Source organism: Pseudophryne corroboree, chromosome 5, assembly GCF_028390025.1.
Source record: "Pseudophryne corroboree isolate aPseCor3 chromosome 5, aPseCor3.hap2, whole genome shotgun sequence".
NCBI classification, from domain to species: Eukaryota; Metazoa; Chordata; class Amphibia; order Anura; family Myobatrachidae; genus Pseudophryne; species Pseudophryne corroboree.
This window is the reverse complement of record NC_086448.1, coordinates 276,225,894-276,238,420: the sequence shown is the minus strand read 5'-3', so window position 1 is coordinate 276,238,420 and position 12,527 is coordinate 276,225,894. Positions and strand designations below refer to the sequence as shown.

Genomic DNA, 12,527 nt, shown 5'->3' with positions numbered 1-12,527 from the left:
GCTGCTCAGGGCGCCCCCCCCCCTAGCGCCCTGCACCCTCAGTGACCGGAGTGTGAGGTGTACATGAGGAGCAATGGCGCACAGCTGCAGTGCTGTGTGCTACCTTGTTGAAGACTAATGTCTTCTGCCGCCGATTTTTCCGGACCTCTTCTTGCTTCTGGCTCTGTAAGGGGGACGGCGGCGCGGCTCCGGGACCGGACTCCGAGGCTGGGCCTGTGTTCGGTCCCTCTGGAGCTAATGGTGTCCAGTAGCCTAAGAAGCCCAAACTACCACCTGTTAGGTAGGTTCGCTTCTTCTCCCCTTAGTCCCTCGCTGCAGTGAGTCTGTTGCCAGCAGATCTCACTGTAAAATAAAAAACCTAAATATACTTTCTTTCTAGGAGCTCAGGAGAGCCCCTAGTGTGAGTCCAGCTCAGCCGGGCACAAGAATCTAACTGAGGTCTGGAGGAGGGTCTTAGTGGGAGGAGCCAGTGCACACCAGGTAGTCCTAAAGCTTTCTTTAGTTGTGCCCAGTCTCCTGCGGAGCCGCTAATCCCCATGGTCCTTACGGAGTCCCCAGCATCCACTTAGGACGTTAGAGAAATATATATATATATATATATATATATATATATATATAATATGTGTGTGTGTGTGTGTGTGTGTGTGTGTGTGTGTGTAAGTGTATATGTGTGTAAGTGTATATGTGTGTAAGTGTATATGTGTGTAAGTGTATATGTGTGTAAGTGTATATGTGTGTAAGTGTATGTGTGTAAGTGTATGTGTGTAAGTGTATATGTGTGTAAGTGTGTGTGTGTAAGTGTGTGTATGTGTGTGTAAGTGTATATGTGTGTAAGTAAATAAATATATACATATATATATATATTATATATATATATATATATATATATATATATATATATATATATATATATATATATATATATACATACATATACATACACATACATACACACACACATACATACATACACACACATACATACATACACACACACACACACTTAAAAGAAATCTACAAATTCAGCATTCACCTAATTACACTCCGAACTGTAATTCATCTGATTTCAGGGAAAGTTAGGCTCCAAAATATAAGTTCCAAATTATTGCAATCATTTGTTAAGCGGACCAGCCACTTCACGGCATTCCCTTTTGGTTAGGTGACAAGTATATAAATGTCTTGTGTATAAAAAGCAAGCAATAAGCAAAGTAATGATAAAGCCCTCTCTTACCACAGTGATACTGACGGCATCATCAAACTGATGCATTAAGATGCTGATAACAGCAGAGGCCAGCAGGAGCATGAGAAGCGGATTTTTAAACTGAAATAAAAATACAAAATAAAAATTATGATACAGTCAGACATTGGAAAAACTGACAAAGTATAAAAAATAAAGTACAAAATGTGACCAATTTTGAAATATAAAATTACACAAGGAAATTATGCAGAAGATTAAAATAATTTTTTTTTTTGCTACATTGGCTTTGTGAAGACTTTTCCTAAATTTTGAAAACTAGTAGCTACAACAATGGAAAATAGGAATTTAATACCTACCAGTAATTCCTTTTCTCCTAGTCCGTAGTGGATACTGTACTTTAGTACCATGGGGAGTATAGATCGGGTTCACTGGAGCCTGGCACTTTAAAACTTTTAGTGTGTGTATGTGTGTGCTGGCTCCTCCCCTCTATGCCTTTCCTACCAGACTCAGTCTAAGAAAACTGTGCCAGAGGAGACAGGCATATTCTGAGAGAAGAAACAATACAACAGCGGTGAGCCAACACACAACGAGAAACGAAAGGAGGGTGCTAACCAGAACAGAGGATAGCAATACCAACCTAAGACGGATAGCACAGCTATCCCAATAATATAACGGGACCACAACGTCGGTCCAACTAAATACTTACACAGGTAAGCAGGAACGTAGCACTGAGGCAGGCGCCCAGTATCCAATACGGACTAGGAGAAAAGGAATTACCGGTAGGTATTAAATTCCTATTTTCTCTTACGTCCACGTGGATACTGGGGTCTTGTACTTTAGTATCAAAACTCCCAAACAGGTGGGAGAGTGCAGAGACCCCTGCAAAACCGCCTGACCAAACTAAAGGTCATCTCTGGCCAAGGTGTCGAACCTATAAAACTTTACGAACATGTTCGAACCAGACCAAGTAGCTGCACGGCAATACTGTAATGCCGAGACGCCCCGAGCATCCGCCCAAGAAGACCCCACCGACCTAGTCGAGTGGGCCTAAATAGATGTCTGCAAAGGCAGAGCCGCCGAAGTATAGGCCTGTTGAATGGTGAACCTGAGCCAATGAGCAATAGATTGCTTAGAAGCCGGTCGGCCGACCAATTTTGGAGGCATCATAAAGGACAAACAGCGAATCAGATATCCGATGACGGGCTGTCCGTTTGACATAAATCTTCAGAGCCCTGACCACGTCTAAGGACTCAGAACCAACGGAAGAGTCAGACAACACTAGAACCACAATAGGCTGATTCACATGAAAAGCTGACACCACCTTCAGCAAAAACGGAGGACGGGTCCTAAGTTCCGCTCTGTCTTCATGAAAAATCAAGTAAGGACTCTTGCAGGACAAGGCCCCTAATTCAGAGACACGGCTGGCTGACGCCAATGCCAATATCACCACCATCTTCCAGGTGAGAAATTTCAACTCCACCCTATGTAACGGTTCAAACCAATCCGATTGGAGAAAGGACAGAACCTCATTTAGGTCCCACAGAGCCATGGGAGGTACAAGGGGCGGTTACAGACGAAGAACACCCTTCAGGAACGTCTGTACTTCAGGCAACATGGCAAGCTGTTTCTGGAAGAAAATAGAGCGCTGAAATCTTGACTTTGATGGAGCCTAAGTGTAGGCCTATATTCACTCCCGCTTGTAGGAAAAGTAGAAAACGACCAATTCTAAATTCCACAGGAGGAACCTTTCTACTTTCACACCAGGAAACATACTTTTTCCAGATACGATGATAATGTTTTGACGTTACCACCTCCCTGGACTGGACCATGGTGGAAATAACCCGGGAGGGAAAACCTCCCTCTTAACTTCCAAGCCGTCAAACGTAGCCGCTGTAAGTTTGGACAGACGAACGGACCTTGCTGAAGATAGTCTTGGAGTGGCAGAGGCCAGGTATCCTCCAGAGCCACGGGCAGGAGGTTCAAGTACAACGTCCATCAAGGCCAATCCAGGGCAATGAGAATTGCCAGAACGCTTTCCCTTCTTAGCCTTTTTAGCACCCTTGGGATCAGCGGTAGAGGAGGGAACAGGTACATGAACCGGTAAGTCCACGGTGTGGTCAGCGCTTCTACTGCTACGGCCTGCGGATACCTCATTCTGGAACAGTAACGGCATAGCTTCTTGTTGAGACGAGAAGTCATCAGATCTATCTGCGGACAGCTCCACCGGTGGATTAACTGTTGAAACACCTGGGGATGCGGGCCCCATTACCCTGGATGGGGGTCGTGCATGCTGAGGAAGTCTGCTTCCCAGTTGTCTACCCCTGGAATTAATATGGCTGAGATGGCTCTTGCGTTGGCCTCCGCCCAGATAAGGATTTTAACACCTCTCGCATTGCTGCTCTGCTTCTTGTTCCCCCTTATCGGTTTATGTACGCCACCGCCGTGGCCTTGTCCGAATGAACCTGGATCGCCTGACCCTTCAGGAGATGGGAGGCTTGTAGAAGAGCATTGTAAACTTCCCTGAGTTCCAGGATGTTTGTCGGTAAAGTTGATTCTAGAACTGACCACTACCCTTCAACTGGGCCCCTTGGGTCACCGCTCCCCAACCCCGGAGGCTGGCGTCCGTTTGTCAGAAGAATCCACGGGTGGATAGTGAAACATCTGCCTTCTACCAGGTGAGGAAGTTGAAGCCACCATAATAGAGAAATCTGGGCCTTCAGAGAGAGGGTCACTTCCTGAGGCATATGCAGGCGAGATCCCGACCACTTGTCCAGAAGATTCAGTTGAAACGGCCAGGCATGAAACCTGCCATATTGGACTGCCTCGTAAGCAGCCACCATCTTGCCCAGTAATCTGATGAAAAGATGGATAGAGACCCTGCGAGGACAGAGTACAGAGTGGACCAAAGCCTGGATAGCTGAGGCCTTGTCCATCGGGAGAAAACTTTTGCGATGCCGTGTCCAGTATCATTCTTAGGAACTGAAGTCACTGGGTCGATTCCAGGTGAGATTTCTGGATATTCAGGATCCACCCATGATCTGTGAGGAGAGTTGTTAGATCAATGCAGTGTAGCAGACATTCCCTGGACACATCCTTCATTAGGAGATCGTCAAACAAGGGGACTATGTTGACTCCCATCATGCGCAGTTGCAGCATCATCTCCGCCATGACCTTGGTGAAGATCCTCGGAGCTGTGAATAATCCGAAGGGTAAGGCCTGAAACTGGAAATGGTCGTCCAATATAGCAAACCTGAGGTAAGCCTGATGACGAGGCCACACGGGAATGTGAAGGTAAGCATCCTTAACATCCAGAGACAATAGGAACTCCCCCTCCTCCAGAGTAGACACCACCGCCCTCAGGGACACCATCTTGAATTTGAACACCCGCAGATACGGGTTGAGAGACTTCAGATTCAAGATGGGGCGCACAGAATGCCTGGTTTGGGAACGACAAAAAGACTGGAGTAAAAACCCCTGTGGCGTAATGGAGGAGGCACCAGAACTACCACCCATGTCTGCAAGTTTTTGAATAGCCTCTTGCAAGGTAACTTTTGCTGCGGGTAAAGCTGGTAAGCCCGACTTGAAAAACCTGTGAGGAAGTAGTGTTTGGAATTCCAGCCAATACCCATGGGAAACGAAATCCCTCACCCAAGGATCCCAGCAGGACTCTGCGCACACGTGGGCGAAGTGTTGAAGGCGAGCACCTACTTGAAAACTGCCTTGCCACTGGGGCCAACCGTCACGTGGAAGGTTCAGTGGCAGGGGATCCAGTGGTCTGGTCCAGGGAGACAATAGGCGCAGGTTTACGGGACCTACCACGAGATCCTCTGGGAGTGGTGGAGTCCCCCTCGGCCCCTGTCTCTGAAACTTGCCAAACAAAAGGACTGCAAGGAGGGTCCAGTGTAAGAACATCTAGCAGGTGGCGCAGCAGACGGCAGATAAGACGACTTACCCGCCGTTTCCTGGGAGATCCACTTATTCAATTCGTCTCCAAACAAGACATCACCTGTAAAGGGAAGATTTTCGACACCCTTTTTGGAATCAGCGTCCGCCACCCATTGGCGTAACCACAGAGCTATGCGCGCTGAGACCGCCATAGCAGTAGTGCGCCCATTAATCTTACACAACTCCTTTATAGCCTCGCAAATAAAATTGGCAGCATCCTGTATATGTTGCAGCAGAGTAATGACCTCATCCAGGGGTAGAGAGTCTAAACCATCAATAACAATTTCAGACCACTTTACCACAGAGATCTACCCGCAAACTATTGCAGCTGTATAAATGGCTTTGAGCGTTGTCTCAATTTTAAGGTCAGCAGGTTCCTTCAGGGATATAGCCTCAGGGACAGGCAGTACCAATTTTTTTTGACAGTCTGGATACAGAGATATCGACCGACGGGGGTGTTTTCCCAGACCCTTCTATCCTCAGCTGGAAGGGGAAAGGTAGATAAAAACCTCTGAGGAATTGTAATTTTTTTTTCAGGGTTTAACCAAGCTTCCTGGCTGGTGAGTTTAACTCCTTAGACACCGGAAAAGTAGCTGAACTCTTGGGTCTTACATTCAATTAGAACTCATCTGGTTCCGCCTCCGTGTCCGGTATGTGAAGGACCTCTCATGGCAGAAATGAGGGCCTCCACCCCAGGGGACAGAGAGCTGTCCTCGTCCATATCATCATCATCCACATCTGGCTGATCAGAACCAGAATCGGACTGTAAAACCTGTGGCAGTGAGAGTTTGTTTGTGTGAAGCCACTAGAGGGGGCTGTGAAGCCTTCCTAGAATCTGCTGCCTTAGCTACACAATCGAGTGAGTGTTTTAACACCTGTCTCTCCCTTTTAGCAGCAGCTAGTTCAGAACAGACGACATTGTGAATCATGCTCTTAAAGCTGTCCAACCAGTCAGGTGCCTGTAAGCTGGGCCCTTGAGGAGACAAGAAACATTGCTCACACATGAGAAGCCCGCTGCAGACGGAGTAGAATTACAAGCAGTACACATAATCAAGTCTTCAGACATAATACAGTAAATACTGTAACAGCGCAGCCCTTTGCCCAACACCCCACACAGACCCTAGAGAGCCCTTTGGAGTGACACTGAGGAGCGGACCCAGCACACAGAACACAGCAGCACAATGTGTGAAAATAAGTGTATGTAAAATCAGTGCAGCGGTTTACCGATTGCGTGCTCCATCCTGGCTATGACCCCCTGGTACCAGTTCAGACAGTCTAACAGCGTGTGTCCTGGAGGAGCAGTGTGCATGCAGCCTTGATGATCCGCAGCAGGAAAATGGCGCCTTCCTGCCACTGGTACCGCTCCGGGAAGCCCCGCCCCTTGTAATGGCACGCGGTCCCTGATAAGATTATCCTTCACAGTACACACACAGCCTTAGCTGACAATGAGCACTGCAGGGCAATAGCCCTGAGCCAGTACCATCCGCAGCGGGCATCGCAGCTCCGTGCCCATGACCGCCGCGTGACGTGCCGTCAAAATGCACTGGGGTCCCGCTAGCCGGGACCCGGTGTAACACTCACCGCACCTGGTCTTTGGCATCTGTTAGAGGGTGGCATCTAGCTGCTGGCGTAGGCACACATACTGACAAGGGGTGATTAGCACCTCAGGAGCTCAGTGTCCCGTCAGCTGGGTTTACAAACCACTAACCCTCAGAAGGTTGGTTCGGTACCCCCTCTAAGACCCACGAAGCAGATAGTCTGTCTGCCAATCAGAGCTACCTGTAAGCAATAAACTAAATTAAAAGAAAACTCTCTGGAGCTCCAGAGAAGTGCACCCGGCTCCTTGGGCACATTTTTCTAAACCAAGTCTGGTAGGAGGGGCATAGAGGGGAGGAGCCAGCACACACATAAACACTAAAAGTTTTAAAGTGCTAGGCTCCAGCGGACCCGATCTATACCCCCCATGGTACTAAAGTAAAAGACCCCAGTATCCACTAGGATGTAAGAGTATAGATTTAGAGTGGTATCCCATTATCGCTGCTAGATGACTCGCCTGGGGCTATCCTATTAGCCCCAATGCTGGCATTTATCGGGGATCAGGTTTCGCCTGCCTCAGGGGGATGAAACCAAATCCCTGATAAGCATTTTTTCTGTAATCACTACCTTGGAAACGCATAGGATCCGATAAAAGCCACAGCTCTCTGTTTTTGCGAGAAAAAGGGTAATTTCTCTCGCAAAAAAACAACGGGCTATGATTGAATAGGCAGATAATAACTACTGGGCAAAAATCACAAAAAAAAAAAAAGAGAAAACAATTTTTTTCACAAGAAAAATTACTGCGGCTCCAGCCTATTATTATAATAGGATAACCCCTTAATGTTTTAAAACAGGTAGATTATAGAAAATTATCCACTGTTTCTCAACTTTCACTGTGTTAGCAATATTCACCAAGATATGGTAAAACAAAACATATGTGATTAAAGAGCAGGTATAGCAAATATTTTACTTTATTATATACACAAAGCTGTGTATTTTTGGGGAGGATAAAATATAAGTAAAATAAGTGTCAGGTATATAATACTATAAAAATAGTCATCATGCTCTCGTTCACTACACAGGATGCTATGACAGTGTCTCGGGATTTTGGTCACAGAAAATGCAAAAGCAGGTAAAAGTAATTTACGTGATTTTTTTGCAAGTTAATACCAAACTCCCCAACAATTGTCAGAAAAAAATTGTTTCGCAGTGCACACCAGTCCCAATTAATAATCATGCATTAGGGAGGGGTCTACAATAGTATAAATTGGCCAATAAAGACTTTTTTCTGTTTTCAGGTGACTCTCTCTCTAAAAAGCTGATAAATGTGAGACAGGCAAGTTGAAGTGTGAATTGATGGGAAAGTGCTTTTTGACATTACAGATGAGAGCTAAGTGTATTACAAACTTGCATAAAAACACCGAAATATCACTTTCCAAACATTTTTTTGTACCCCAATATGCTGAAAAGACTCATTTCCTGAAAAGCACTAGCTGATAATCAGTTTTCTACCATTTTTAAAAAATGTAAAAATCAACCATCTGAAACCTTTTAAGTACATTAAATATTTTGCTTATAGTTACGATCAGCCTTCTAATACTGTTCTGCAAGCTGATCTACCATTTTTGGGGGATTCAGGGTAATTTCCCGCTCAATCATGACCTACTTCCAGGTCACTACTTCACTGTGAACTACTGTTTACAATTGAATTACGAGAATTGGGGGCGCACACTTGAATCGGCCCTAAGTTAGGAGGGAGGTGTTTAGATAAAAGGCAGACTGACTCACAGGTTTATAGAAAGGATCTACAGAAATACATTGTGTGGATTAGCATTATTACATATTTTTTATATGAAGTGTCATAGCGTCATATATTTGCTGTCCACAGGGCTCAATATAGAAATATATAGGCATTTAATAAGAAAGGGGAAGTAGGGATTAATATGGCCAAATCTTGCAATCTAGAGTTACAGGTAGAAATCATAATCAAAAATAGCAGCTGCTGGTTGGGAAAGTGGGTGGGGTTAAAATAGAAGCACAATCAGCCATCAGTTGTAAAATAGGATTTTAATACCTACCGGTAAATCCTTTTCTCTTAGTCCGTAGAGGATGCTTCAAGAACGATGGGGTATAGACGGGATCCACAGGAGACATGGGCACACTGTAAGACTTTGAATGGGTGTGAACGGGCTCCTCTCTCTATGCCCCTCCTCCAGACTCCAGTTATAGGAACTGTGCCCAGGGAGACGGACATTTCGAGGAAAATGATTTATTTAATTATTTTAAACTAAGGTGAGATACATACCAGCTCACACCACTAACACGCCGTACAACATGGCATTCAACAACAACAACGCATGCAACGGCATGACCAACAACAGTCCAACATTGACTGAACTCAACGCAACATGAGCGTAACTATAACCAAACTGCAGATACAGCCCGCACTGGGACGGGGGCCCAGCATCCTCTACGGACTAAGAGAAAAGGATTTACCGGTAGGTATTAAAATCCTATTTTCTCATACGTCCTAGAGGATGCTGGGGATGCTTCAAGAACCATGGGGTTTATACCAAAGCTCTAGAACGGGCGGGAGTGCGCGGATGACTCTGCAGCACCGATTGACCAAACAAGAGGTCCTCCTCAGCCAGGGTATCAAACTTACCGGTAAGCAGGCACTTAACAGAGGGGCTGCTCCAAGCAGCCCTGAGAAAAGCTTTTTATGAGGTAAAAAGTGAAGACTTCAAGGGCAGCAGCGGTGGTAAATGTCTAATGACATTCACTGCTGCAGCTCCAGCTCTCCCCAGCGGCGCTGTACACTCCCGAGCCCTGGTTGCCGGGTACCTACAGCAGAGGCTCCGGTTTTCTTCATGTTAGACACACACGGCTGGGGCTCTCCAGGATCGCGTGGCCGCGCTTCGGGAGGTGGTAAGTGGGTCCCGCTCGCGGGACCCGGTCTTTATTGCGATCCGGCACGGTCAGTGGGAGGCGGGCCGCGCGCGCTGGCGGTGGACACTGTGGATACAGGCGATCCCACTAGATCACCAGGGCATGGGCACAGGTCAGGTTCTCTCTTAAAACCGATTTTAATATCGCCCACAGTACCCGGTGGTTTTGCCAGCAAGGGGGATAAGGCTTAGACCTGAAGCCCCTCCCCCAGCCCCAGGGCGCCATTTCCAGCAAGTGTTCCCGTCCTGGAGCTGCATCTCTGTCTTTTCCTCACTCCCTGTCAGTGTCTGCGGCGCCATTGCTCCTCAGCTCACTGTTCCTGGGACTGCTTTGGCAAATCCTCCTATGTAAAGCCGCCTGGTTGTCAGCGCTGTGCCTTTACATGACAATTAAGTATTAACTTTACCGGAAGTTACGTGACGGATTATGGAGGATGATCCTTTTCTTGTTATATATCTGATTGGCTGATGATTTTTTGGCGCTCATTTTCAGGTGGGGTGGGGGTGGTCTGTTTTGATTATTTTGGGTATAAAAATCCCATAGGATTGTACTCCGCCATGCTTCTGACGAAGGACCATAGTGTCCGAAACGCGTAAAGCAGGTGGACTGTTGTTTGGACTTTGGACTTTTTCCTGGAAACATCTTTGGGACGTTGACATCTTTTGCGGTTGGACCGGCTGGATCCGAATCCCTCTGTCGTGAGAGTCATTCTATCCTCTGAGGAGGTCCTATATGCCTTGTTTCTTTTTAACCATTGTGAGTGTTATTCTGTAATAAACCTTCCTGTTTTAAAAAACAGTGTTGCACTAAATATATTTTCCTTCTGAGTTTCATATACTGCGGTGAAGGAAGAAAACAAATGTGGAGGATGATGAGCACATATTACATTTAAATAATGTGAGTGCGTAACTATAGGATAAGAGTGTGACTATTCATAGAAAACAGTGTTGCACTAAGGATTCTCTCTCTTCCCTGTTTGAGGTATTCTCCCCGAGGTGGAACTCTTGAAAGGAAAACGAAAAACCTGGAACAAACTTTTTTTCCCTTTAAAAAAGGGAATTGTATTGTATTAATTTCCATTATTTTTTCCCACTGCGCCACTGGGTCTCTCTCCTTTCTATTGTATCTATTTGTCATGGTGTGGTGAACCTGTTTTGAGTTGATCTGGGCTGCACGTGTGGTATATGCGCAATTGTTTTTTGTTTTTTTCTCTATAGGGTATCAAACTTGTAAAACTTCGCAAAGCTGTTTGAACCCGACCAAGTAGCAGCTCGGCAAAGTTGTAACGCTGAGACTCCCCGGGCAGCCGCCCAGGATGAGCCCACCTTTCTGGTAGAATGGGCTTTCACCGATTTTGGTAACGGCAATCCTGCCGTAGAATGAGCCTGCTGAATCGTATTACAAATCCAGCGCACAATAGTCTGCTTAGAAGCAGGAGCCCCAATCTTGTTGAGAGCCCACAGGACAAACAGAGCCTCTGTTTTCCTAATCTGCACCGTTCTAGCGACATAGATCTTCAAAGCTCTGACCACATCGAGAGACTAACTCCTCCAAGGCGTCAGTAGCCACTGGCACCACAATTGGCTGGTTAACATGATATGATGAAACCACTTTTGGCAGAAATTGCTGACGAGTTCTCAACTCCGCTCTATTAGCATGGAAAATCAAATAGGGGCTTTTGTGAGACAAAGCCAACTCAGACACTCGCCTTGCAGACGCCAAGGCCAACAACATGACCACTTTCCAAGTAAGGAATTTTTACTCAACCTTGCGCAAAGGTTCAAACCAATGTGATTGCAAGAATTGCAACACCACATTAAGGTCCCATGGTGCCACTGGGGGCACAAAGGGAGGTTGGATGTGCAGCACGCCTTTTACGAAGGTCTGAACTTCTGGAAGGGAGGCCAATTCTTTTTGAAAAATGATCGACAAGGCCAAAATCTGTACTTTAATAGATCCTAACTTTAGGCCCGCATCCACACCTGCTTGTAGGAAATGGAGCCAATGCCCCAGGTGAAATTCTTCCGTAGGAGCCTTCTTGGATTCACACCAAGACTCATATTTTCTCCAAATACGGTGGTAATGATTTGCCGTTACTTCTTTTCTAGCCTGAAGAAGTGTAGGAATGACTTCACTGGAAATACCCTTTCGGGCTAGGATTTGGCGTTCAACCGCCACGCCGTCAAACGCAGCCACGGTAAGTCCTGATAAACGCACGGCCCCTGTTGTAACAGGTCCCCCCGAAGAGGAAGAAGCCAGGGATCTTCTATGAGCAACTCCTGAAGATCTGGATACCAGGCCCTTTTTGGCCAATCTGGAACAATAAGGAGCGCCTGAACCCTTGTTCTACTTATAATTTTTATCACCTTTGGAATGAGTGGAAGTGGAGGGAACACATAGACAAACACCCACGGTGTCACTAGGGTGTCCACCGCTATCGCCTGAGGGTCCCTTGACCTGGAACAATATCTCTGAAGTTCCTTGTTGAGGCAGGACGCCATCATGTCCACTTGAGGAATTCCCCAACGACTTGTCACTTCTGCAAAGACCTCTTGATGAAGACCCCACTCTCCTGGATGGAGATCGTGTCTGCTGAGGAAGTCTGCTTCCCAGTTGTCCACTCCTGGAATGAAGACCGCTGGCATGTCTTTCTGCCCAGCGAAGAATCTTCGTGGCCTCGGCCATCGCCGCTCTGCTTTTTGTTCTGCCTTGGCGGTTTATGTACGCCACTGCTGTCACGTTGTCTGACTGAATCAAGACCGGCAGACCTCGAAGAAGATGTTCTGCTTGCAGTATGCCATTGTGGATGGCTCTTAATTCCAGAATGTTTATGTGTAGACAAGCTCCTGGCTTGACCACTTTCCCTGAAAGTTTCTTGCCTGTGTGACTGCTCCCCAGC

The 12,527-nt window shown here is 46.5% G+C and overlaps 1 protein-coding gene across 1 annotated transcript in view; it reads right to left on the bottom strand.

The window, feature by feature from the left end:
- Nucleotides 1-12,527, bottom strand: part of ATP2C1 (ATPase secretory pathway Ca2+ transporting 1) — a 288,376-nt gene that overhangs the window by 204,121 nt on the left and 71,728 nt on the right. The window contains exon 4 of the mRNA XM_063922357.1: nt 1,232-1,321. Within this exon, the coding sequence (XP_063778427.1) occupies nt 1,232-1,321 (90 nt within the window). The remainder of the gene's footprint in view (nt 1-1,231; nt 1,322-12,527) is intronic.